Genomic DNA, 27,825 nt, shown 5'->3' with positions numbered 1-27,825 from the left:
ATTGAGAAGGATTTTTGGACCAATAAAAGACGGAGACTCGTGGAGAATAAGAAAAATTAGAGAGTAAAGGGAGTTATATAGGGAACCAGATATTGTCGGAGTGGCAAAGAGTAGAAGGTTAAGGTGGCTGGGCCACATTCAACGCAGAGGTGAGTGAGAGATGGTAAAGAAAGTGATGAGAGGTACCCCGTAGGGCAGGAGACCATTGGGAAGACTAAGGATGCGATGGGTTGACGAGGTAACAAAGAACCTAAAGAAGAGCATGGGAGCAAGACATGTAGCTAACAGAAGACAGAGAGCATGAGGCAGAGGTTTGCTGGAAACTGTGTTAACCATCCAATAAAATTTAGGCTTACATATAGTAGAAACATATAAGTTAGGTCTATATATTTTCACTCCTACCTTCCATTTGTACAATTCTTTTCTTTCAAGATTTTTTCTTGTTTTGACTACTACACACACAGTTTACTGGTGGTTTTTCCTTCGCAATTTTCTAAGTTAGATTTCAGTTACTTTCTTGGGATCATCAACCAAATCCCAAAACATAATAAAAACATTGAAAAAAATGTTTTTTAACAAAAATTTACAATAATCTCTTAAAGTTCATCCTATTAGAGTTATAAAAACCTTGAAACTTAGAGATGAGCTGAGGCGCTGGCTTGGTGGCCAAGAATATCTGCTTGGCGTACTGCGACAGAGGGTTCTCAGTGAGCACAAACTGTCGCAGGAACCTAGAGCGGTCGCGGATGTCGTAGTTCTGGTCGTACCTCGCCAGACTAAACACATACTGACACAACAGTCTGGTCTGGGCTGGGTTGGTCAGGTACAACTTCACTGCCAAGTTCAACACTTGAAGTTTAACTATGTCCTCCTGTAAACATAAAAAGACTCAGGTTATAGTGGCACAAATAATAGTACATGTAGCCTATTTGTGGTTTGGGCTGAGAGTATGCTTAAGTAGGTAGGAATACAAAGCAGTAAATTGAAAGCAAGGAATCAATGACAAATTTTGTGAGACAAATAATTAATATAGGCTAATAGGAGGAGCAAGCTGCTCTAGTGGTACAGCACTTTGCTCCCCATGATCCACATACAAATCCCACTAATCACCCATAACTTAAAATAACCATGGGCCGACGCCACGACCCTCTGTTAGGTCTCGCTTGAAGTAATGTATAAAACGGTTCCAACCTACCGTCCAGGTGATGATGGATGTAAGATTTACAACTTGTTTCCCTACTATGGCAGCATCAGTTGACACAAATACAAGTATAATATTTTCTCCCAAGTTTGACTCGTCAGATACCTTGAAACACCAATATAATGCAGTACACACATAAATTGCACATCACATCCAAAGTGAGGCCAGGGACACACTTACCGGCAAAACCGCCGGACGCCGGATCCGGCGGCGCCGGAGCAAGTTGAAATACACAGGAAGGCATGGGGCAGGCCACACTTCTCCGGTTCGGTGAATCTGCCGATCCGGCGGGAAAATGCTCCGGCAACACCGCCGGATATTCTCTACCTCGCCGGACCGCCGGATCGGCGGTTTCGCCGGAGCAGCGGGTAGCGGGGCATTGTGCCTTATGGAGATGAACACACTTACCGGCGAAACAGCCGGACTGCCACTGCCCCCACTCCTCAGTCGTGGTTCAACCCTCGTGGGTGGTGATTGTTTATGATATATTGCAGTGTCAAGTGGTGTATTGAGTTTTGTTTTGCTATTTAGTTAATTTATTTTTAGTCTGTTTAGTTTTCTATATCATCATGGTAGATGTTGATATGGATTTACTTATTAGTTTGGTTCGTGAGATACTTGAACTTTATGATAGGTCCTTGGAAGTTTACAAAGACAAAAACAAAACAAGGGACAGCAGCAGCTGGTGACAAATTTGTGCCGCACTGAATCCAGCCTTTCCAGCGTCTCATGTATGTGTCTTGTCCTTGTATTTGCACTGTAACCTTCAATAGTAGCTCGTCAAATGAGGGGACAGACATTCAAAAGTAATTAAAAAAACTTATTTTCTTCATTTCTCAACTGTAAAAATAGAGTGTTAAAAGCTCCATGTAGCTGTCTGTTCTCCAGATGTACCCAAACAGTTCGGTGTTGTTTTCTCTTCCTTCTGTGGTAGATCAAACACAACAAGGCCAACTTTTGAGGTCTTGACAGCACCATTTCTAAGACTAAACTGTACTAGAACTGTACTAGTCTAAGACAAAACTCATTCAGAGTTCATTGCACTCTATTTATTGTCGCCGGCTCCGGCAAAATAGCTATCGCCGGAACAAGTGTGTTCTGACCCTCAACCTCCGGCGGATCCGCGGGATCCGGCGCTCGGCGGTTTCGCCGGTAAGTGTGTCCCTGGCCTGAGGAGGAATATTAGTATTTTGTGTCACCTGATGATATTAAAGTAATAGCGAAACACGTTGTGAGCAACTACGCAACGAAACTACTCAGAAGAGGTGATAGGCAAAAGAAACATGTGTATACAGTATACAGTCCAAGTGGGAGTTGTGAGTTACATTACAAACTTATAATTTGACATAACATTATTAAAACCAGGTAGGCCTACCACAGATAACATCATGTCATGACCCAAGTGAATAGCAGGGTTAAAACAATTAAATTTAATTTTTAATATACCATTACGTGATGCTACAGTTAAAACGAAACAAGTGGTGAAAAATCCCATTATGAAACTGTTGACACCAAGTTAGCGTCATAATCGATTCTTAGTATTATGGTATTTACATTTCGTCAAAGGTGTGTTTATATATCACACCGGTTTTTAAATAATTATTAAACACCCTACAACATTGGACAGTTAAAGCATTGTGACATTACCTCCTGAATGAAGGACTTTGCCATTTTCCTGAGCACGTCAGGCGCTATGTTGGGAACCAGCTGACTATACTCCCCCAGCAGCCACAGTATGGAGGCTCGCGCCTGCGGCACAGTGATGGAGTCCAACAGGGCGGACATCTGCGAGATGATGTCTTTGTGACGCGAGGGCTGGGACTGTAGTAGCTTCTTGATCACTACAACACTCTCTGCTACCACTGCCTCTGTTACAGACACAATCAGGTTGGGATAAATTATCTTTCATTAATTAGCAATTTTAGGGAATTTGATAAAAAAGTTATGAGATAGGCCGCATAATTAATTTGGTTAACTCCTTTAAAAGTACTTATCCTTTATACTTGAGCACTGCACTTAGTCGTTGGTTTATGAATTTGTCGCAAGGTAATCACAAGTCGGGTGTAAGTGTTGAATGAATTCTCATACATCGTTTTCAGAATTGCCACTATGGGTCAACAGTGCTGACTTTTGAGTACTAAAGACTAAAATTGGAATAGTTTTTTGAGTTACCACTACGAGTCAAAAATGCTGAATACCGAATTCTTGACCTTGGGTCAGAATAGTTCTCCAATTTGTTACTACGAGTCAGCAACACTAGTGTCGGCTAGAGTACTCGAGTACTGAATAGATTTGAAGAAGAATAAAGTAAATTTAAGTGAAGGTAATAAAAATATAACTAACAAGAAAAAATACAGTAAAACCCCTTTTTATTGCACCCTATTAAACCAAACCCTGATCTTTGTCTTCATAAAAATTCATATCAAACTGGACAAAGAGCTAGACAACAGGATTGGTCCCTTAAGTATTTGGTCCGGTTTGACCACAGAATGTAGGCCTAATGGAGCTGACAACAACCTAGATAACATGGATACTGTGATATAAAGTTCAGATAACAACTATCAATTATTGTAAGAAGTAGATTTGTGTATGCATTTGTGTACTTTAAGATGAGAGTAGTTAAAACTACATAAAAACTACTTTATAGACCACTTTAAATAGCCACAATTTGAATATATACTATTAATTATCAACCAAAACAATTGCTCACTCTCTTTAAGTTGATGAGTTTACTTCAAAATTTAACCGACAGTTCCAAAAAGAGAACAATTGTTAGGTAAAGTAACTTTTTTTTGTCCTAGGACGTTAGGCACGAGCCCGGGATTGTGTTTCACATTACTTCAGGCTAGACATAGGGGTTGCGGCATTATCACTTAGATAAAATCCATTGGTGATTTGGCGGGATTTGAACCCCTGGACCTCAGGTACCGAAGTCCTGTGCTCTAACCACTAGACTAGCTCGCTCCCCCATTCACCCCGTTAGGTAAAGTAATACTAACCATCCCTGTTGGACAACATTGAGACTAGTCCACTGAGGCAGCTATCCGTCACTTCCTTGATGTTAGACGCACATCTGTAACATTAAAACCCTGTTTCAGCAAACCTGCATGTTCATCCTTATTATTTATCCAAACTTTGAACCCTTTGTGATAAGAATTTATGCACAGTGTTTGCCGTTCAGGCTCTTCCTTGCTTGTCACAAGTACATTTCTGCCCGAATAACCAGAGCTGAAAGCGCACGGTAGTCCCGTAAGCAAATACCGGGACTTTTATACTTTTTCAATGAAATGGCGACCATACAAAGTAGGTATTTTAAGCCAAGTATGAATTGAGATGAGTGTAGGATGAGTGTCGCGATCTTGTAGTCTTGTTAGTGACTAAGGCCGACTTATTCCTTAGACACAGCTGTTGATTAATAGCCCATACAGCTGGTTTCTTCTGTACCTTACTTCTCCGTGTTACCCAGCTATGTATTGTAGCTTTTTCTCTAGATTTCAACTTTAAGTGTCCTTTCTCTTCAACCTAAACTCTGAAGGTATATTAGAAAAAAAATCAGTGTATTGGTATATTTTATATGGAAATCGAGCTTACAGTATCCATTGTCGATCAGACTATAAAATAAAAACTAAGAATATTTGTTCTCTAAAGTTTGAACTGATAGCTTGGATATTTTCACCAATGTTAACATGCACGAAGCTTTACCTTCCGATTGCCTGTATTGTAGCAGCTACAAACTCCTTGTCCGGGTTTGAGATGTAGGTTTGGAACTCTCGTAGGATGAAGGAGATGCTGCTCTCAGTAGCCAAGGTGGTCAATATCTCCAGCTTGAGCAGTTTGATGTGTGTTGGGTCACTTGTGCGGACAAAGAAGCTCTTCATAAAAGGTTCAAACATGGCCTGAAACCAAACTCAACATGAAATTGTATTTTCTTTCATATTAATTATAGTACAATCTTGATTATCCAATTCAAACAGGCCGCAGCAAGATTATGAGCAGAAAGGTTGGAAAATAAAGAGAATATTTAAAAAATGAAATATTTTATGTTTGAGACTTGAGGGGTGATTGAGAGGTATACAGGACTAAGGGATAAACAAACTGGCTCAGCAAGTGTATGTAGCTGTGTGTGATGTGTATGTCAAACTGGCTCAGTCGTTATCAGGCAGCCGATGCGGAAGGAGCTCGCTATCTGATCGTCCTTTGCCCGGTCCTGAGCGTCGCATACACCGTGACTACATGCTAGAATATCGTTACAAACTGATATTCCGAGTTTTCTGATATACCTTACTTAAAAATATTGCTTAAACTATGGCCGAGAAGTGTGTGAAGTGCAATGTGGAGTGCAATGTGGACGGGTCTGACGCTGTGAAGTGCTCGGAGTGCGGCGATGTGCTACACGTGGCCTGTGCGGGACTGAACGTGCAGAGGAAGACGCGAAAAAATAATCAGTTCAAGTGCGACAAATGTAAAGAGTCGGCGGTATCCATTTCAAGTGCTAGTGACAGTGAGGAGTCGTCGCTACTTAAAGCAATAAATAGTTTGCGCGCCGATTTCACCGATACACTTGGTAAAAAACTCTCAGAAATGGAGAAGAAGATTAATGAATCGATCCATGGTAAGCTTAACGAAATAAATGATAAAATTAATTCGTGGCAAGAGACAGTAGTAATTTCAATAACAGATCTTAAATCTGAAAACGAACTGTTAAGAGAGGAGTGTGGCGTGCTCAAATCACGGTGTGATGACCTGTCCAAGCAGGTCGGCACTTTGACGGAAGACCTTCAGGATCTGCAACAATATAGCAGAATAGACAATCTAGAGATCGTCGGAGTCCCCCTGACTAAGGACGAGGATGTCTACGCAGTGCTGCAAGCAGTCGCCAACGCTATAAAGACGCCATGGAGGCGTGATGACATCTCTATCGCGCACCGAGTACCTTCGAGTCGCCAGCGCTTCCCTAACATCATCGTGCGCTTCATCAGACGGACTGCCAAGCATGCATGGATCAGCTCAGCCAAAGATCTACCAGAGAACCTGACAGCCTTCATGGTCCACCGAAGCTTCCCCAACTCACCTGTATTCATTAACGAACACCTGTCAGCTCATAGTAAGGCAACTTTAAGCCACGCCAAGACATTAGTTAAAGAAAAACGTTTAGCATATGCATGGGCGAAGGAGGGTAAAATCCTTGTGAAGAAGACACCGAACGAGAAAGCGAAGCGAGTGAAGAACGTCGAGGAGGTGGAGGCGGCAGCGGTGGCGGCAGCGGGGGCGGCAGCGGGGGCGGCAGTGGGGGCGGCGGCTCAGCAGCAGTCCAGCGACAAAGACAATGGTGAAGCAAAGGGACCAGTGTGAAGATCGCCAGGAAGTTTAAAAAACAATATCATGCTGTAAATATCTTAAGGTATATATCAGCCACATTAATATTAACTTATCCACTTTTATTTTTGCACGCACCAAGTTTTACTTATATTCTAGGTACAGTATCTGTTTATTTATTTATATAAATTATTTTCAATCTAAATTTTTTTACTAAGATCATTGCCTGTTCATATATTTCTTGTTTACTAATTTATAAGCTAGGGCAAAAGAGAAATATTTTTGGCATTTTAACCATTTAATTTTGAAAGTTTTAATAATGTAATACCTTAACTCAATCAATTTAATAATGTAAATTAAGTGTTAATGATTTCAATTCAGGAAAATATATACAATTATTTTGCAAGGGCATGAAACAATTATTTATAAAAACAATTCATTACATTTAAATTCATATTTAGTTTTATACAACAAAAGAAAAATGAATTGCACTTATTTATTATGTTAATTGCTTTATTATATTTATATTAATTTTTATATATATTTTTTATTATATTTATTATATTAAATTTGCAAGTGATGAAGAATGCAGCTGATAGGTAACTTTTATTTGTGATTGATAGTTAAAAACAGACATTATGGGACGGAGGGACTGGGTGGGGTTTTTCAGGGGCGTATAGGGTTTTGTTTTGTTTTAATCTTAAATAGCACACAAGTAATTTGTTTATATTTTTCCCATAAGGAGACATGGATGATTCCAATTTGTTATTTGATCAATATAGGCAGATAGACTGTACAATAGTAGATAGGTTTAAGGACATAAGTTCTGTTTTTAAAAGTAGTTCATTCAACTTTTTATACATGAATGCTCGTAGTTATAATAAAAATTTTGATACACTTTTATTAATGTTACAGTCAATCGATGTAAGGTTTGATTTCATGGCGCTTGGGGAGACATGGCTTGGTGGGGATGGGGGGTCGGGGTTGGACATAGAGGGGTATAAATTGAATTGTACAACTCGGGGGAAAAATAAAAATGATGGGGTCTTGATGTATGTGAGTGAGAGAGTGAATGTGTGTGAATGCAAGGAACTGGAGCTGGGTGACGTGCATGGACTGACTTTGGACTTTGTCCATCAAGGAACTAGATCTAACGTTCTGACTGTGTACCGTACACATGACAGTGACTTAGACAACTTTACTAACGCTCTTAGACATTACTATGAGAACAAAAATGACTGTAACACATACGTCTTCATGGGTGACACTAACGCCAACTTACTAGAAACTGACTACAAAACTGAACGCTACTTGGACGTTTTTTACGAACATGGTTTTATATGTGGCATAAATACACCTACTAGAGTAGTAGGAAAAAGTCAAACAAATATTGACCACATATTTGTAAACCACAATGGTTATACTGCCTTACAAACTGCTGTGGTGAGGACGGACATAACTGATCACTACAGTATCTGCCTACAAATAAGTCACAACCCCTACACTAAGGACACGTCACACAACACAAACACTTACATTGACAAAACATCTTTGAGCTTAAACATTAAAGAGTGTGATTGGTCAGATGTCACACACGCGTGTGACGTTAACACATCTACAGACATTCTTTTTGGCAAAATTAAAGATTGTGTAAACAAATCCACAAAACAAAGACCTGTTCTCAAACCGAGGCTGAGGCCTCTCAAACCATGGATCACCCATGACTTAGTACGAAAAATAAGGGATAGGGACAAATTGAGCAAGTTAGTTAGAAGACAACCTTTTAATATGGAATTGATTTCAAAATTAAAGAGTTAAAAATGAGTTAAATCAAGATACAAAACTAGCTAAATACAATTACTTCAGAGAAAAACTTTCACATTCAAAAAATAATCCAAAAACATTCTGGAGTACTTTAAACGAATTAGCGGGTAGAGGTAATAAAAAGGACATTTTCCCACTTACACAATTTACAGGAAACAGACTGAACGTTGACAATGACTATAGATTACAGGTAGCCGACGAATTTAATGAGTACTTCACCAACGTTGGTCCCAACTTGGCAGAAAATATAGATTCGGGCGGTTTACCTGTGGTCGATGACACTGACCACTCTGTTGACTCCATCCTCACGCTTCACACTGTCACTGAACAGGAACTGTACACTTACGTCACTAGACTGCGAGGTGGCTCAGCTCCAGGGTATGATTGTGTATCAGCTGAACTACTCAAAGACAACTGGGAGACACTTAAACAACCACTGCTACATATAACTAACACAAGTATTCAAAATGGTATATTCCCTAATGCCTACAAAATTGCCAAGGTAATTCCCCTCTTCAAGTCTGGTGACGTCACCAATATCTCAAATTTTAGGCCAATTTCTTTGCTAAGTGTGTTCACTAAGATTTTAGAAAAAATTATCAAAGATCAAGTTTGTCAATAGAATAGTCATTTATTCAGTCTTTAAACAATACATTATTGTAATTGACATCGTCATTATTATTGTAAAAGATATAAGATGCAATACTTATAATTATTAAAATTTGACATGAAAATTCCAAAATATAGGCTGCCCTTATTGAACATTTAACAGGTTTAAAATAATTTTTTTTAAATAGGCAAACTTAACAAACTTAAATTATGAATAATAGTGGGTCTTTCTTAAAAAGGCTAATGGTTATCACAGGTGTACAATGAACATAGAGGGACAAAATTACTAACATTATCACAGATGGAATATGGTAAAAAAAACATATCAAAATAGTGAACATGAAATATATGAAAATTAATTACAGTAATAAAAATCCTAGCCTAACTTAAAACAAAATTTCTAACATTATCACAGATGGAATATGGTAAAAAACATACAAAATAGTGAACATGAAAAATATGAAAATTAATTACAGTAATAAAAATCCTAGCCTAACTTAAAAGCATTTAACATTAGCAAAAAATGAGATCACCTTCAAAAAATTCCTCAATTTTGTAAAATGGGTGAGATGAAAGCCACATAGTTAATTTTCTTTTAAAGACACTTAACGGCAAGGACTTGACTTGGGGATGAAGCTTATTAAATAATTTAATACCTAAAACAAAATGACTGTTTGCAGTTTTCTGTAGCCTACAGTGAGTGTTATAACCATGAATGTCTTGGCGCAAATCATACTCTTTTTCCTTTTTCTTAACATTAATCAGACAATGCAGGATAAAAACATTAATGACAGTTAATATGCCAGTGCCCACAAATAACGGTTTACATTACCTTAATCAGCACGATATTTTGACACCCCGCCAGTTTGGTTTCAGAAAATCAAAAAACATCACAGATGCATTGTTCGAGGTTAATAAAGATATAAATTTGGCCATCAGTAGAGGCAGACGTGTTATTCTGGTATTTTTTGACTTGGCCAAGGCTTTTGATTCAGTTGAGAGATCATTTCTTAAAAAAAAATTAGAACTGATAGGTGTTAAAGGCGTGGCTCTAAAATGGTTCCGATCTTATTTTGATGATAGAAAACAGTTTGTAAATATAAATGGAATTGATGGGAATCTTGGTAATGTGGATTTTGGTGTGGTCCAAGGTAGTACGCTAGGGCCTTTACAATTCTTGATATACATTAATAATCTTGTGAAATTGGACATTGAAGGTGAATTTTACCTCTTCGCCGATGATACCTTAGTTTTATTCCAAGGCGATACTTGGGACTCAGCTTTTGCCAATGCCGAAAGAGGTGTATCGAAAATTAAAAAATGGTTTGATCAGAATATTTTAACGCTAAACGTCACCAAAACAAAATTAATTCCAATTTCCTTAAGAGCTCGAAGTGACACACTTCGCAACGAAATCAAAATTCATTCATGTGGTCAGGATACCGGAAATAACTGTATTTGTCCAGTAATTAATAGAGTTCAAAATTATAAATATCTTGGAGTTGTATTTGATTCGAAATTGTCATGGTCAGATCACGTGTCATATTTAAACAAAACGTTAAGAAAGTTGATATTTGCTTTTTGTCAACTACACCAATTCCTTGAAAAAGATGAAATTAAAAATGCATATTTTGCTTATGTACAGTCGCTGCTTGAGGGGGGGATAATTGCCTGGGGTGGTGCTTACAGCAATATTCTACAACCTCTCGTTGTAACACAAAAGGCAATCATAAAAGCGGCACTCGGCAGGTGTAGGCAATACCCTTCTGAAACTCTGTTCACTGAAATGAATGTGCTTGATGTAAGACAACTTTTCATCAGAACAGTTTCACTGTTTATTTACAAACACCATGAGACACTCTTTGACCGTCCACAACATGACCATAATACTCGACGTGCACTAGGCCAAGGTATATGCTTACCCAGACTTACAAAGACATTTTCTACCACTAACTGTTATTACGTTGCACACATCATTTATTCTAACCTTCCACTAGACTTACGAGAATACGACAGACACTCAATTTCAACGTACAAAAAACACACTGTTCAGTGGCTTAATCTCATTGGTAGGGATGGAGCTAATAGTTTATTAGTTTCTATATACAGACAATAGGTTGACAGCTGATACAGGTGTGCGTGAGATTGCTGTGTGCGTGAGAGTTTGTGTGCGTGTGTGTGTGTATGTGTGTGCAGTTCTCGATTCTGTGCCACAGGGACAGAGCATTGACGGCCCTAGTACCCTAGGGCTACCAGCCGCTTGTTGGTGTTGGGACGAGGACAGCTGAGTGTATCAGTGTGTGGTAGTGTGGGTGTGTGTGTGTGTGTGTGTGTGTGTGTGTGTGTGTGTGTATGTGGGGGGAGGGTGGGGGGGGGGCGATCGGGTTGGTTAGGGGTGGGGTAGGTCATTATGACACTGATAGTTGTTATCTACATGGTAGATTAAAAGTACATAGTGGGCCTAATCTACTATGTCATGACTCCGCTGGCGCTTTGGAGTCTAGCCTGCACAGTAATTATTAGAAGTACAGTACCTGTTTTTTGTTATCAAACCTTCTCAATTCTTTCTAATCAAACATCATACGACTCACTCCCACGCACGGGTTATCCCATGTGGGATTAATTTCGTTTATTTTTAGTTATACATTTTAAAACCTATTTCTATTGCATATACAGTCCACTCTTGGTAATTCAAACACTTGATAATTCAAAACTTTCGATAATTCAAAATGAAGGCTCAGTCCCTAGAGAATCTCTCAATATTTCAAATTTTTACCATGCATTTTGATACACTCGGTATTTCAAAGTCCAAATAGAGGGCAGGTCAATTTGTAACACGCAGTAATTCGAAGTTTCGTCGGAAAAACACTCTATATAATTCGAAGTAACTCAGTAATTCAAAGTTTCGTCGGTTAACACTCTATAATTCGAAGTCATGCTGTAATTCGAAGTTTCGTCGAAAAAACACTCTATAAATCAAAGTCACGCAGTAATTCGAAGTTTAGTCGGCAAAACACTCTATAATTCGAAGTGATCTCTTCCTGTTATAACAGGAAACTATACAGTACAGTACATCCTGTTCCCATGGTAGGCTAGTGTTGGACGTTTTGATGTTTGTTTAGTTAGAGCAGTAGTCTGAGTTAGTTCGCTGACTTGTTTTTCTAAGTTGGCAATGCGATCTCTAGATTGCGCGACATCTCCTTGAGCACAAACGTAGTTGTCGACAGCTGATAGTTCAGCTATTGGCGAAATATATAGCGGTAAATAACAGACTTCTTTGCAACTAAAGTAACTGAAAAATAAGCTGTTGATTGTTTAAAAGTGTACTAAAATACGGTACAGTATGATGTTTTATTGTAACGTGCTGTACCTTTGTATGTATTAAAAAATGAACTCTCTGTAATTCGAATGGTTTATTTTTCTCCCGATAAATCGAACTCTTGATAATTCAAAACTCTTGATAATTCAAATTTATATGCTTGGCCCACCAATTTCGAATTACCAAGAGTCTACTGTATTACATTTTGTAAATATTGTCTATTTTATACGAAATAAAGGATTTTGATTAGATTTGATTTGATTTGAACTGTTTGATATGCAGTATGCTAAAACAATTATGGTACAGTCAAAAGAAGGTGTCCTAAGTCCGTGGCACTTGGAAGATCTACAGAGTACAGACAGGGAAGCAGGATGTTTTGACATACTGCACACATTTTCTAGGTATAAATAGTTTGCAAAAAAAGTTGAAGTACGGGAAAAGTCAGCGAATCTGAGATTATGACTCTACTGAACATTTACTCACGTGCATATTTGAACTGTTCACAGAAATAGTCATAATGGAACATTACATAAAAAATATCTTGAAAAATAAGAGGCATATAAACCGTTGTTTAATTCTTCGACCTATGAAAGAACCTTAATTTGCTAAAAAGACAAATCTTTTACCTAACAATCTTATCTTGGTCTAGACTATCATGCTCAACTAACAATTGACATACCTTTCTGACGGTGGCGATTGAGGCGATACAGTGCAGCACAACCGACTGAACTTCCCTGTGAGACCTCAGCAGTCTGATGAGGGACTTGGCCACCACGGGAACCTCACTGCGAGGAGCCAGGTGATGGTACAACTGTGCTACTGACATCACTACCTGCGGTACAACATACACGATTACCAATAGTTTGTACCTCTTTGACAGTTTTACCCTTTACTCTTGAGTATAAATATCAAGAATTCAAGAGTGTAATCAGCTATGAGCTAATTACATCACACAACCTATTTAAACCCAGCCCAGCCCAATCAAACCTAAACTAAACTGAACCAAACTAATACAACCCAATTTAATAAATATAAGAATAGCCTTATCTCTCCTGACCTAATCCAAATATTGACCTAGTCCAAACGGAAGAAATTGAATTTAAAATGACCTAACAAAAGCTAATCAAACCCAACACTACCTAATCTAGCTTAGAATGAAGTAACCTGACACAACATAACCTAAAATATCCGAAACCTAACCTAACTTTTCAACCACTTCAATACCAACCAATACTTCAGCTACAAAGGTTTATCAAACCTGTCAAACCATTCAACTCGTAATTGAAGAGAACAAATATATCATATTTTTATGTATTTTTGCATTAAATTTTAAATTGAATAAAGGAATAAACATTAACTGTAGAATATCATACAAATACTGCCTATTATGGTGTACGCACTACGTAACTACACGGCGCTCCCAGCGGTGTCCGCCAGAAGAATCTATGGTAAATGCAGCACGGCTGACAGTCTATATTTAATTCTTTTAGTTTATGGTACTGCATTTGTTAGCAATTGTGCGTCTGAACAATTACAGAAAAAGTGTATCACTACAACCTATAAATTTAATTTTTATACAAAATGTAACTTACAGATGCATTGCGGCTCTGCAGAAGGGGTTTTGCATTGCGTAGAAGTAGCTTATGGTCAGGATCCAGACTGACTGTGTGCTTCTTGGTCTTGGGCTCCTCTTCATCATCATAGAAGGGCTTGTTGTCATCCGAGTCTATTCCTGCGTCCTGTATTAGAGGAATGTCCAGGATTAATATTAATGAGTAAACTTATACAGCCTTTAAGGTCTCAGGTGTTATCATTGCAATATTAATTTCTAAATGTTTCTTCAGAAATTTAAATTCTTGGTAACTGAAATCGACTCGCTCACTTTCATTAAGAAAAGGCAGAACATAATCCAATTGAAGGTATGCACTTGCTAAGCTCCTTGTCAGAAAACTTGTTCTCAAGTACATGGTTTAAATTTCATGACAGTTGCAATAGAAGACCTCACTGTACTCACATCAATGTTGGGGTCAATGAACTGTGTGCGAGCATAGCGGGACAGCATGTTGATAATGATGACTTGTCCCCACTCGTCCACGTCCACCAGCAGGTTACACAACTTGCGGTAGTTGCGATGGATCAGATCTATTCTCTCGGGACACACCTGTGGGAAATAAAAATGTTTTATATCACTGAGAACTCAGGATTTTTTTTTAACTGTCCGAAACATCGGTCTTATCTTCTAAGAAAATTGTGTGTCAGCTTAGGGCCTGTTTGTAATTGACGAGCCTTTGGTAAATAGGTAAAATAGGCGAGCGGAACAAAGAAAATTACCAAACAGCTAGCAGTAACGGTACCTACTTGAAAAAAATTAAGTTTAAAATTGGTTTCACAAACATCCTTATTTCTCGTACCGTTCTCAACTGAGTTAATATTTTTGAATTGAAAATAAACTTAGAAACAAATTTCAAGAAAAAGTCGTTTAAGTGTTTGGAATTTGTTTTAGAAAATCATAGTCTTGAATTTGTAGGTAAGGTACCTGAGAAAAATAGATTGAAAATACCCGTAACATGAATGCACTTATTTTGTGACATGGCAAAGACGGAACACTGATGAGAAACGTACAAGCAAATCAGAGGAGAAAATATTGAATCTCTAGTAAAAAAAATTGAAAGTAAATAAACATTAGACAGAAATATTGTACCTCCTCAAACGCCATGACAGCCGAACCCACCACCAACGTGGTTCTGTCAGACAGCAGCTTCTCTATGACAAGAATCAGCTCGTCCTTCTGGTCAGGGTCTAGGCTAAAAGTACACGAACACATTCAAAACTACAGTTTTAATAATTCTAAACTTAAAGATTACTGTAAATTTTAGTCGAGCGTTCTTATTACCACTATTGACAATTAAGGCTGAAGATTGCCCAAAAGCCAAGATCATTCTCAGTGGGTGGACTGAAAGTTCATGGTGTTGTAACAAAATAATAGCAGTTAATGTACATTACTAAAACTACACCCAAGACAACTAAATTATTTGTTGCAAGGCAGTAGGCATGACACAGATAAAATCACATTGCTAACGTTGGTACACAATTTAAGAGCGTTTGTTATAGTTAAGGGGAAGTCCCACTGAAAATTGTCAAAAATTGTCAAAAATTTCAAAAATTTCGGATTTTTATTTTTTGTACCTATTTTTTATTAAAATCTTCCTATATAAGAAAAACACAACAATTTGATGTAAATTTACATATTTCATGGAGTAAAAAATATTTAAAGTTGAATGTGCACTCGAATTTTTGGTGAAATAAACATCACTTCGGTGTTTTTCTTGTATAATCACGGATTGTACATATGCCTGAAAAAGATTTTTATGTAAGTATATTGACCAAAAATGTTCTTAAAAGTAATACTAGCAGTACTTGTAAACAATAAAAACTTAAATAGTGAACTAGGAGCTCTTATTTTGGCTAAAATTTAACAAAAACCATTGATTTTAGAAAACGCGCGATTCTTGAAAGTAGAGAAAACCATGAGTTGGTTTACTAAAAATGCTAAGGCTCAAAAGGTATTAGAGATACAGCAGTGAAACTTTGCATGCTTACTCTTTACATATACAGGGACAAAGTTATGTATGGGCTTTCAATTATCTAAAGAAACTTTAATTATTTAATTTTTTTGTAATATTGCGAAAATTTTATTGTTATTTTCTTAATTTGAAAACTTGTAGAAATAATATCTGAAGAGATAATTTCAAACTAATACATAACTTTGTTTGCAGTAATATACTCTATCAAATGACACTTCATTCATCTATCTACTACTTATAGTTAAAAAGCCTTAGCGGTTCTTGTGAAAGGCTGCAAATTCGGTTAAAATGGTGGTGGGGGGAGGGGGGTGGTTTACAAGTGGTCAAAAAATAGTTATTTTGTTTCAAGTAGAGTAATTTTACCTAATAAAAATTAAAATATCTCAAAATAATACATAGTTAAGAATTTATAATTTTCAGTGGGACCTCCCTTTAACTTACTCTTAGTTTCATGTAAATTAAATTTTAATTCAAGACATGCTTATAAATGGATATATCGTCATAACACAATGGTCTAAATTTAACTAAAATTTACTAAACAATATTCCTCAAGTAGGCTACAATGAATATTCTCCTTTTTCTAGCAAGTATGATTAAAGAGTTTAACTAACCAAAATGTCAATGTGCAATACACTTATAGATGGAGGCTTTAAATTGAACAGAGAAATATTAATTAGCAAAACCTAAATATTTTAATGGCTTGTATAAAAAATAAAAATCATGAAATTGCATAGCCTACCAGTAAAGTTTTGGGATGGCATGAGCAGCAGTTTTCCGGACATATGGAGACATGTCTGATGCAGAGTCCTTGATGGCCAACATAACAATCGGAACAATAACTGGAACTCGGATACTTGACAGCACTCGCAGAGCACTGGCTCGGATCAGTTGGTTAGGGTCCTAAAAAAAATTGTTATCAGACATGATGATAACTGTTATAATACTGTATCTAGTATTAAGTCCCTACAACAGAACAACTTTTATTTTATGCTTATTTAACTAGCTCATTCAGCTGATTAATTAGCCAGGATCAGAATTTAATCATATCCTAATAATCAGGAACAGCTGGATCCAGTTTCGAACCATCAAAAAGCTTATTACTCAGGATCGACCCGGCAACCTTTTGGTTTTTTGGAGAGCACTATAACCACATAGATACCCAGAATATAAGTAACTTAACAGAACAATCCTTAAAATATCTACTAACTTAAGACCATTTCAATATATTTGTAATCATGTTTCAACCACTCTTCAGTCTCTGGTTCTAAATCTTAGTATGTGGAGAAAATGCACCAGTATTTCAAGAGAAACAAGAAATATTATTTGCCTCATTGCAAATGAGTTTCTTCCTTTTTGGCTACCTACTTTTTTTTTAGCTTCTACGACCATTAGTGTAGCAAGGTTACGATCAGTTCTAAGGCAGTACCGGTAGGGAAGAATAATACTGGGAAGTCATACGGTATATACAGGACCTTTCTGCAAGGACATATTTGGGATTCCACTGTTGCAAATTCCATTAACTAGTCAACCTATAAAGCTTAAGGACATAAAAAATAGTTCATAAGTCGTGTTTAAAGAATTTTCAAAGAGGCCTGGGACCCCTGGTCGCAACTCGAATTGGACCCTTTTTCGCCATTTGTTTGCCCTTCTTATCATTCTACACATTTAGTTTCGACCACAGTGTAGACCCATTCCAATATAATGGGTTCTGCAACTGTTATATTTTTAAACTTATGATTAGGCCTAGTCCCAACTTTAGAACTTTTCTAAAAAGTCTATCACACCATTTGGGCCTACTGGATCATGATAGTAGACATTCTTATATTTAAGTATTATCTGATACCTTTAGAGCTCGTTGGAAAGTAGAGATGGAGAGCAACGCCAGGTCTTGCTGTTCCTCTGCGTATCTGACTAGGTAAACGTACACCAGCTTCTTGACTTCTATGTTTTTAGACACAACGTTTTTCACTACAGCTGGAAACAAGTCGGAAGCGTCCCTGCCCTTTGCAACCATCTAAAACAGCACACAAAATAACCTTTAACTAACTTAAATGAAAGAAAATGCCATTTTCATGTTTTTTAGTTTGAAGAAACTTTGATGAATTTGACGCAATTAAAGTTTAAGAGCAATGTAAAATATGTTATTTCAACTTAATATCCTCCTGAGCAGTTTATGGTATTGTCAAATGCACATGGGGGAGGGGGAGGTGTCATTTTATTCCTCTGTTCATCAGTTGTAAGATAATTAATAATAAGCGTTACTGATCCAGGCCTAATCATAAAAACCATAAAACAATGCTCGCCATAATAAACTTGATGGTTAAATAAGTTTTACAAGGCTAAACCATTTCTAAATGCTATCAACTCACCCCTATGATTCTTTTCATAGCTTCCAACTTCATACTATCTTTGTTCATGTCCAGCATTTGCTTTAGATCTTCATGTCTAAAAAAGAAAACACTTGGCGTATAAAAATGTATTTAAAAATATAGCTTGCAAGCACTTTTGACATAGCTTCTCTGTCCCACTAGTCTAATGCCTTGTCCACACATGGCGATTTGTCTGCGGAAACATTGTCTGCCGACTGTCTCCGGAGTGTTGCCATTTGTCTCCAGCGATGTCTCCAGTAAGTCGGCCGACTGTCGGCAGACAAATTTCGGTGTTTCTGGAGACAAAATACAGTGTTTTCTGTTTCCCGTTCGAATGGGAAACACGGAGACAAGAGACAAAACTTTTGTCTCAAGTCTGCATGTGTGGACATGTCTGAAGACAGGAGACTGGATACAAGCCGAAGGTGTTCAACATTCGGCCCATTTTGCAAAGCGGTAATATTATGATTTTTGGGCGGTAATAAAATAAAAGAGATGGATTGAGTTTATTGAAAGTTTTGGAATTAGTTTTCAATAATTTATATTATTATATGACATTTTATTGAATTGTTCATCTCGTCAAGTTTAAAATTTTAGGACCAACAAAGCCCAGTAAAAGTATGAAATCTTTAGAAGTCAACCTAGTGAGGTTCCTAAATCCTTCACCTAATCTGAAGGTCTGATAGAAGATTGTGACCATAGTACGAACCTTGCTCAAGAAAATGTTCTCCAATGGGTCCATCATTGTCTATTCCTTGGTTCTTAGCACCATGGTTCTGAAGCCCGGACAGGATATAATTACGTCATCCTCGTTTGCCAAACCAACAAACACAGAAACACTGGCTGGCTAGTGTGGACGCAAAACACATCGGAAACTTGTATCCAAAACTGTGTTGACAGACTGTCTGCTGACTGTCCAAGTTGACTTAACTTTAGTTTTGGAGGAGTATGTTGCTAGAAGGATTATGGAAGTCATCGGACATTATGTAGCCTAGTTGAGGCCCAACAAAATCTATGGATTCTTACAGTAGACTCAATAGCCACTACACATTAACCTTGTAGTCATTTAAACATAGCAGGGCTTAACTGATAAGAGACAAATATTTCTTTTATGTGAATTTCCCATAGGAGAGAATAAGCTATCAGGTACTGTAGGTCTAATGGTATTAAGACCTGAATCCGGGGCCGAATTCATCTCATACTAATTTAAGTTAACATTTCATTATAAAAACTCTCCCCTATAGCAGCAAAACCTAAGTACTGTTAAATTAATGATATTAAGTAGGGAATAAACATGAAAGTTTTTAGATTAGTGAAAATAGAATAAGGAAAATGAAAAAAATCGCTTAGTCTGCAGGTTTGTGGGGCGGTGGTAGGCTATCATCTGTTTGTTGTAGGTAGGTATTTATTGAAAGAAATAATACACCTAGGTATTTCAAGCTACTGGCACTTACTTTTTGTAATCGGAGTTGAAAAAACTTCCTGAAGCAGGATCAGTGGCATAGTCGATGTCCGCACTCGCGGAGGAGCGATCATTGCTGTATGACCCGTTATTAGCCATGCTGTGAGCTGCAATTGCTCCTAGCCTGGTACAATGGAGATAAAATCTTTAAAGGCAAAATATACTGAGTAGGTGTGTAAAAAGAAATAGGCCAAGAACTTAACTTACCTAGGCTATTCCAGTAAGACAACAAATTGCTCGCTAAAAATGTTAAAGAATGCAATTATGCAGAGATCCTGCTGTATGTAATCGGATGAAATGTTAATTCAATATAAATGTTGAATATAAGCTCAAATACCAACAATAAAACTGTTGTTCCAAAGACAGAGCAAAATATCACAAAATTAAAGGAAAGTGCAGGACCTTGCAGGTCGGTAGCATAAGTTACTGTTAAAAAGAATGTATCGTACACTGTAAAATAATATGAAATTGGGTACACTTCCATATCTGTTGGCACAAACAACCGAATGAAAAATATCGATCGATATATCGTTTGGTTAGTTAGGTAAGGTTAACCTAACCAAACGATATATCGAACTAAACAATCGAATAATCAATATTACTCATTCGGTTGTTTGTGCCAACAGACATGGAAGTGTACCCATGAACTTAATTAAAAAACCCATTACATAATTGACATTAAATACAAACAGTCAATCAGAACCGTGGCATAATTAATAAATATGCCTTAGATAAGACACAAGTCTTGCCTAGGGCTTGGTTATCTGTCACTGTGAACTATCGAGCTAGGCTATTCTTAATAGTTCATTTTTACATTAGTATATACATCCCAAAAATTATTAGATTACGATATGTGTCAAAGTTTTACTGATTATAAGACTCAATGGTTCATGAGATAAGGTTATTAAAATACTGTAACTTACTATATGGACTTGTATTGATTTCCAATCCTTGGCTAGCCTATATGTCTTAAAATTAAATCTGGTCAAATCAAAGAAACGGTTTTGGTGACCATCAAAATAGGCCTACAAAAGTAAAAAAGTATATATTTAGCATAAATAATGTAATAAATACCACAAAACAGACGATACTTCTGTAAATTTAATAAATTGAAGATAACCTCACTTACATTTAAACAAAATGTAAGATATTTCGGCTGTTTCGGCCATCATTCGTGACAGTTCCAACAGTTAACAGCAGCTGACTATAGGAACGTCAGTGTATAGACACAGAGAAGGAGTAGTTCCAACCATAGATTATAATCACTAAATCTTATACTTGGTGGTCTTATACTTGGATAAGTTAGTACCATTGACTATACACCTCTACGTAGAGGTGTATAGTCAATGGTTAGTACAAACCAAGTTCAGGCGATTAAATCTTTCTATTGTCTGTTGTAAAAATTACAAATATATACCATTGAGCTAGAAAGTAAAAATACAAGTGGATGTAGCAGTGGTATGGCAACCCTGCTAAAAAAATCGACATGCTGTACAATTTTGTTATGATGGTACCAACTAGACGAATCGACCAGCTCATTTGCCCATGGCTTTTACTACAATCTCCCTAAATAGAATACTAAATTAGGAATAGCCCCTAGTTCCAGTGCTACTTCCAATGTACAGTTTGGCCAAAGTTTCTGTGCTCGCGCCTAGATCTGGTCTGGCGAGGATTTGGCTTGGCGGGGGTACTTTTGTGAAAACATTTGTGTCTTAATACTCACTTAAACCCTACCCCCAACTCTGCCAATAACCGGTACCCGTATGTTTTAGTTCGGCAAGTAGCGACCTGTCCGCGCGCACAGAAGTTTTGGCCGATCTGTACTTAATACTAACAAACAATAATGTCAGTGCATAAAATTGTGCAACTAAAACTCAATAATTTCAACCTCCAGTTGTTAGACTAGGACTAGACTATCAAGCGTTGCTAATTTTTAAAATATGGACACAAGTGCTTATGGTAAGCAATGGTGTCTCTCCACTATCTGACGAAGACCAGACGCTTGAAAGGACTGTAAAATGTTGGCAACGAAAAAGCGTTAAGTACGGTTTGTTGTTAGTATCGTGATAGTTTGCACATAGTATACTCTATTTAAAAAAAGGAATGCTTGCAATCTTATTATGTTAGACACCACCCACATACTTTTTGTCATTGCGGACTATGAATTAATAATGCTATGTTATACAACAATAATGATGGAATAAAAATATAATAAGATCGGGTCTTAAATCGTTCCCTTATAAAAACACAAACCAAGGCCAATGGTCTATCTAACCAAATAATTACAAAAATCTTTAGTAAGATGTTATAAGAAAATGCATAAGCTATAAAAATGCATAAAAAAGCTATAAAATTTAGGCCCTACTATGACATAAAACTAATAGGTTCGAACTGTCAGGCCACAAATTACGTAAGTTTAGAGTATGTGTTTGGTACACGGCCACCTTTCTTTCCAGGCCGCGACCTGGTAAAATCGGCAACGTCGCAAGTAGTGTTTTTTTAGCGCCAGACGTCCCATAAGATAACATGGCAGATAGGTGACACCAGCTCATTAATTCGCGTATTATTTATTTAAATTAATAAATAAAAATTTATTAAAAGATTGAAAATAAAACATAGAACTGAAAACCAAAACAATATAAATTGAAAATCTATTTATGTACATTTAAAATGGAGTCAATATTTTCTTAGTCCTGTAACCAAGCTTTCGTATTCTTAAAAAAAGCAAAAATACCATTAGGTGCCTCCAAACATAACAGCTGTAACAACACCACTTGCGACGTTGCCACTTCGAAGGCTGCGGTCTGGAGTAATAGGTAGCCGTGGTTTGGTGACTAAACAAACTCATAAGCTGGCAGCCCTGCTTCCTTTACTTAATTACCGACCAGCTGATATGGATTTTCAAATAAAATGATAACATTCGAAAAAAAATATCTATTGTTCGCTTTTTCATAAAATAGTGAAAAGAACATTTCTATAACCACGACCATCCTCATATTAGAGTCCTTAAACTCTTCCAAAGTATTTGATATATATATACTTTTATAATCAATATAACTTGCGATATTAAATTTCTTATGAAGTTTTGTTTGGCTTTGCGACCACTAGACCTCGCAAGTTTCTACGATTCCCGGCCAATCAAAGTTTAAATCCCAGATATTTATTTCGACATGGAATTATATCGGGTCGAAGGGCATCAATAAATAGCTCACTGATCTATAGTACATGTGGAAGCAGCTTTGTCGAGAAACTTTGTACTACCTATGTGGATGTTTTTAGAACCACTTAAGGTGACAAATAAGAAATAAAAATGGTGCATTAACGTGACTTCCTCTAAAGTAATAATAATAATAATAATAATAATAATAATAATCATGGAATAATTTGGCCATCCAATGAATTCTATGTTTGCAGAATACAATTTAATTAATTAAGAAAAAATGTTTATATCATCATTGTCGATGATAACAAGTAATTCGAAGATTTTGTTCGCATATTCGAACGAAGCATTTTACTTTCAACGTTATCAAATCGCGCATAAATAATTTTAGTGTTTACGAAAGTTATTATCCTAAATCCTACCCAAAAAAGTGTTACCAATAGAGGAACAGTAATTTAAAGCGATTGCATTTCGTTTTTCTTATATCCATACCCATAGGTTTTTTAAATAATTTTTGATGAAAACCACTAAAAATACAAGGAACATTTGGTGATTGCTAACAAACTAGACCTGTTGACTCTGTCTGCACTGCGACTTCATCGATCTTAGAGCTCTTGTCGTCACCTTCCTTTCCACAAGTAGATAGTGAATTATTGTTTGTTTCTGAAATGGAATTGAATTTGAATTTCAAAATCACCTTCATACCAAGCTTTATAGCTCTAGGACCACTCCACTATGCAATGGCCAATATAGACCTTGAAACTAACGCCGGTATATATATTCTGTTATTATGTTTTCTGTGATTTGGCCTACATATAAACTAGGATGAAAGGATGTCCAACATTCATTCGATGTTTTTAGCTTCAATATAGTGAACACAAGAACTTATACACATTAATTCTGTCGCAGTTCAAATTTCCAGAACGCAGTTTCAACTAAACATTTTCCAGCAAACGACTGCTCCTTCAGTTCGATCTTATGCTAAACGCAAAACAAAGTATACGGTATATTAGCAATTAATTACTTTGCATACTTGCTATTTTGTGCTTCCTATCCGCTAATGTTTCAGTGCATTGATGTAGACAGTACCGCATGTCTCTGGTAGAAGAAACTTACTGGAGCTGCTGTTCGTTGGCTTTAAGCCCCAAAAATGGACAAGTAAAGATCTGAAACTGATGGATGAGGACGACAAATCCACGAAGGAAAGTTTAATACACATTGAGGTGTATAGCTATTTCACCTGAAGCACACAATCACAGTACGGTGCAGTATTTGTGTTGTACATTAACATTATATTGAGAAGTCTTTCAAAACTTTTAAAAATAAAAATAGAAAAGGCAAAACTTTAAGGGTTGCAGTAAAGCTCTGCGTCTGAATGCATTCAAAGAGACCATTGACAGAATGAATGGGACCCTCCCAACACATGCATTAATAACGCACGCTCCCGGTACAGACCCTCGCAAGTTTTGTGCAAGCTCTCAGATTGCAATAACAAACATGATTGATTTTTTCATATTCAGAATGCTCGTATGTTTCAGGAGTATGACAAAGGAAGAAGGATGAATTGAGTTCGGAAGTTTTCATTCCTAAATGAAGTTTATACAAATTTGAGATAGACTTAAACAACATTAAACATTATTGTTGATTTTATCTGTGCCTTAATTAATGCATTTATCCCGAAGGAGAGCGGGGTTTAAAATAACACATTAAAATAAAGATATAATATTTTGTCAGTACTGTAGTTCCAATTTGTAACGAGCAACGTGTTATTTTTGCGGAATACCATTTTCGAATACCTCAGTCAAGGAAATACATTAAATCTGCTTGAGTAGCTTCGTAGACGATTTAATCACATAGCTCTTACATAGACAACTCAAAGGGAAGGAAATAAAATAAAATACTTTTTATCTGGTAGATATACACTTGAGTCAGACAGTAATTTCCTTGAATTAGATATGTGAAGAATAATTTTATTCCTATGTCACTAGGCACGAGCCCGGAATTGTTTTCACATTACTTCAGGCTAGAACTAGGGGTTACGGTAATATCACTTAGATAAAATCCATTGGTGATTTGGTGGGGTTTGAGCCCGGGACCCCAGGAACCGGAGTCTCGCGCTCTAACCACTAAAAATAATTTACGCCTTCCATACTGTACAATGCTAAAAAAAAAAACTTGATGCTGAACCATTAGTGTTAAACAACTCAATACCAAGTTGAAACAGGCTCTGACTGTATAAACTATAAATTAACTGAAGTACTTTCACGACAAATATCCTCCAGTGGAAATGTGCGGTTAGGTTTACCTCAGTTCCGCCGACGGTTCAGTGGTGCGGTTAGGTTAGGCTAGATTACACATCCCGCCTGATGCGATCCTATTGTGAAGTGATTATTGAATACATGTTTCTCATAATCCGTAGCTAATTGGTAACAATTCGCACTTGGAGTGGACGTCGACACACACACAAACACACACACACACAACCAGTTACGGGAGATAAAGCTGATTAACTGTCTATGGCAACCTTGATGCGAGCTGACCGCTTACAAAGTAGGCCTACGACGAGAGATCGTACAAAATAACAATGGAGAAGGGTGGAGTGAAATAACAATTTAATAACAATAAGAACATAAAATTTTTTATTAATATCATGAGTTGAAATTTTAATTCAACATTTCAACATTTTCAAGTCATATAATGTAGTAAAATATACATTATTATCAGAAAGAAACAACTATGCCACATCTATTGTGCTTTTGCAACAGTTTCGTAAGCCAGGGTGGTATTTTTTTTTTTAATTTAAAGAAAATATGCAATAACTCTTGTTAAAAAATTCGAGTTTAACAAATCTACATAAGATAACCGAGCAATAACATTTTAGTTTTGAGGTTATTTTAATAGGTATAGTAACAAGATTAGTCTTTTTTGACTTAACCACAATTCAAATTAAAATGTCTTCATTTTGGAGGGACTTTTTAAAGCCAAACATCGTCTAATCTATACAAAATACCGTTGTGTTACACGTTTAATATTTTCTTCCTTGTAAAAGCAGGCTTCAAAGGCCTAGGAGTTGCTATGTTGCTCACGACATTTTTATTCTTAAGACAAGCGATTTCTTTTTGGACGTCCTGAAGAGCGCTGCAAATACAAACCTCATTTTGGCCGTTTACAAAATTGTTCTTTATCAACCTAACGCTAGCCTCTAATTTAGAGACTCGCGCGTCTTCTTCTTCTAGTTCTTTCGCTCTGTCTAGATTTTCTCTGTCGCTTTTCATCTTTAAAATCACCCCTCTCAGAGTAGAGTTTTGCAATAAAGCGGTTTGTAACTCACACTCAGTCTTGTTCAACTTATCTTGCAACTCGGCATTGTCTTGTTCAAGGATTTTCAAAACACTTGTATCTTCATCAGGTGCATCTGTTTGTGTCTCAGAGGCCAGTTTCCAGATCTTATCAGTCTGTGTTTGTTTGAGGGTCTGTAGACTTCTAACCTCACTTATTAAATCGCTCCCGAAACTGTCCAAATGGCTTAGTACAATATTTTGGTGTTGTTTCTCACTCTTAAGGAGGGTTTCAATTTGGGTTAATTTGTTGAAAACTTTTCTTTCCAGCTCTAGTCCTCTCTGATTGGATTTTCTTTCGTCTTCTATCTAAAAGAAATAAATTACAAATAGTAGTAGTAGTAGGTATAAATTATTTAACATGTTCAACGTACTAATATAGTTGAAGTTAAAAATGAGCCAATGAATGGTATTTAAAATCAAATACCAATTATGTTTCTCATATTTGAAATCAAATCTTAGTTACGATTCAATCTACCAACATTACAAACACTAACGAATAAAGTATAGCACATAGTTTACAGGGTACTAGCATTGACTATATATACCTATATAGTCAATAGTACTAGGCATATTAGCATTACATTGGGAGAAGTTATTGCTACTACTGATCAACATTAAATTTGTGCAAACCTACATTTTACATTAGTTACATAACGTTTACACTGTATATTAATCTATTGAAACAACCATAAAGTTATATTACCTTCTCTGCGTACTTTTTCCACAGTTCCTTTTCCTCAACGACTTTCCCGTGGGCGTGCTTGGTGCTTTTCCATTTTCCCTTGACTTGATCCAACTCTTGGCACATTTTCTCCAACAAAACCTCCAAATCTTTCATTTTACTGGTTTTTAATTCAATTTCCTTTTGCGCCTCTGTGAGTTGTACAAGGGCTTCTCCTTCTGACAGTTTTGCCTTTTCAACCAACATTGAAATAATTAATTTTGTATACGAATGAACAATTTATTATATTCAAAATGCTTTGCTCTATTACAAAGACAAACAAATACACAAAACCTAAACTAGTGATTCTAAACGGAAAACCTTTCTGTAGAATCATAGTGGACAGTGGAAAGGAAATATAGAACCTAATCGCCCTCGCATAAGAAACGTATCCTACCTGAGTTATAATATCCAGAAAGTCTACATCAACTATGACCTCAATAACAAATAGCTATACTGATGCCAAAAACATGATGATCAACGGAGAGGTTCTGATTAATCTTGAGATGGTTTTAGCTACTAAAAATATTCATTAATAATTTATACAATTTTGAATAATTCTTATACTATAATTTATTTTATAACATTTTAATTTTCTATAAGTTTGAAGATAAAAAAGAGGGAAAATTTTCAATATTGCATACAGTCCAAAAGTCACCCGAAGAATTGTATTTGCCATTCCTCTTGGCCAAAGAAATGACACATGGACTATTTTCAGGTAGCCTCTTCACCACTACAACTAACATATACAATTTTCGACATACTGCAGCAAAGTCAGCCGTTTGATTACATTACATGCGTTGCGGGTCTAAAGTAGTATTTTTACGCCCTAGGGAGTAAAAGTCCGCCGTTGTAAACAGTTGCGAATTTCGATTGTAGGCAAACGCATAGATCGAAATTATTTATCGATTGGTTTATT

At 36.7% G+C, this 27,825-nt stretch overlaps 2 protein-coding genes across 2 annotated transcripts in view; both read right to left on the bottom strand.

Annotated features, from left to right (window-relative positions):
• Positions 1-20,668, bottom strand: part of LOC129003769 (AP-3 complex subunit beta-2) — a 32,181-nt gene extending 11,513 nt beyond the window's left edge. The window contains exons 1-13 of the mRNA XM_054432063.1: positions 20,608-20,668; positions 19,677-19,808; positions 18,223-18,298; positions 17,697-17,867; positions 16,593-16,753; positions 14,971-15,073; positions 14,284-14,430; positions 13,862-14,008; positions 12,949-13,101; positions 4,904-5,097; positions 4,201-4,274; positions 2,849-3,069; positions 628-871 (exon numbers count right to left, since the gene is read on the bottom strand). Of these exons, the coding sequence (XP_054288038.1) occupies positions 628-871; positions 2,849-3,069; positions 4,201-4,274; positions 4,904-5,097; positions 12,949-13,101; positions 13,862-14,008; positions 14,284-14,430; positions 14,971-15,073; positions 16,593-16,753; positions 17,697-17,867; positions 18,223-18,298; positions 19,677-19,783 (1,798 nt within the window). The 5' untranslated portion in view covers positions 19,784-19,808; positions 20,608-20,668. The remainder of the gene's footprint in view (positions 1-627; positions 872-2,848; positions 3,070-4,200; positions 4,275-4,903; positions 5,098-12,948; positions 13,102-13,861; positions 14,009-14,283; positions 14,431-14,970; positions 15,074-16,592; positions 16,754-17,696; positions 17,868-18,222; positions 18,299-19,676; positions 19,809-20,607) is intronic.
• A 4,998-nt stretch (positions 20,669-25,666) lies between these two features.
• On the bottom strand, positions 25,667-27,100 carry LOC129004213 (myosin-10-like). The gene is made up of 2 exons (XM_054432696.1): positions 26,889-27,100; positions 25,667-26,491 (listed from the first exon to the last, which is right to left on the bottom strand). The coding sequence occupies exons 1-2, from the start codon at positions 27,021-27,023 to the stop codon at positions 25,862-25,864; spliced, it is 765 nt and encodes a 254-aa protein (XP_054288671.1). The 5' UTR covers positions 27,024-27,100; the 3' UTR covers positions 25,667-25,861.
• Positions 27,101-27,825: the final 725 nt, after the last annotated feature.

The sequence above is a fragment of the Macrosteles quadrilineatus genome, unplaced genomic scaffold (assembly GCF_028750875.1).
Source record: "Macrosteles quadrilineatus isolate MER2022 unplaced genomic scaffold, UCM_ALF_1.0 Scaffold_9__3_contigs__length_116548681, whole genome shotgun sequence".
In the NCBI taxonomy this organism is placed as follows: domain Eukaryota; kingdom Metazoa; phylum Arthropoda; class Insecta; order Hemiptera; family Cicadellidae; genus Macrosteles; species Macrosteles quadrilineatus.
Note: the sequence above shows the minus strand (reverse complement) of the source record. Positions and strands in the feature narration are given on the sequence as shown.

Coding starts and splice junctions, on each gene's coding strand:
- LOC129004213 (XM_054432696.1), bottom strand. CDS start 27,023: ATGAAAGATTTGGAGGTTTTGTTGGAGAAAATGTGCCAAGAGTTGGAT. Junction 26,492..26,888: donor GGAAAAAGTACGCAGAGAAG/GTAATATAACTT, acceptor TATTTCTTTTAG/ATAGAAGACGAAAGAAAATC.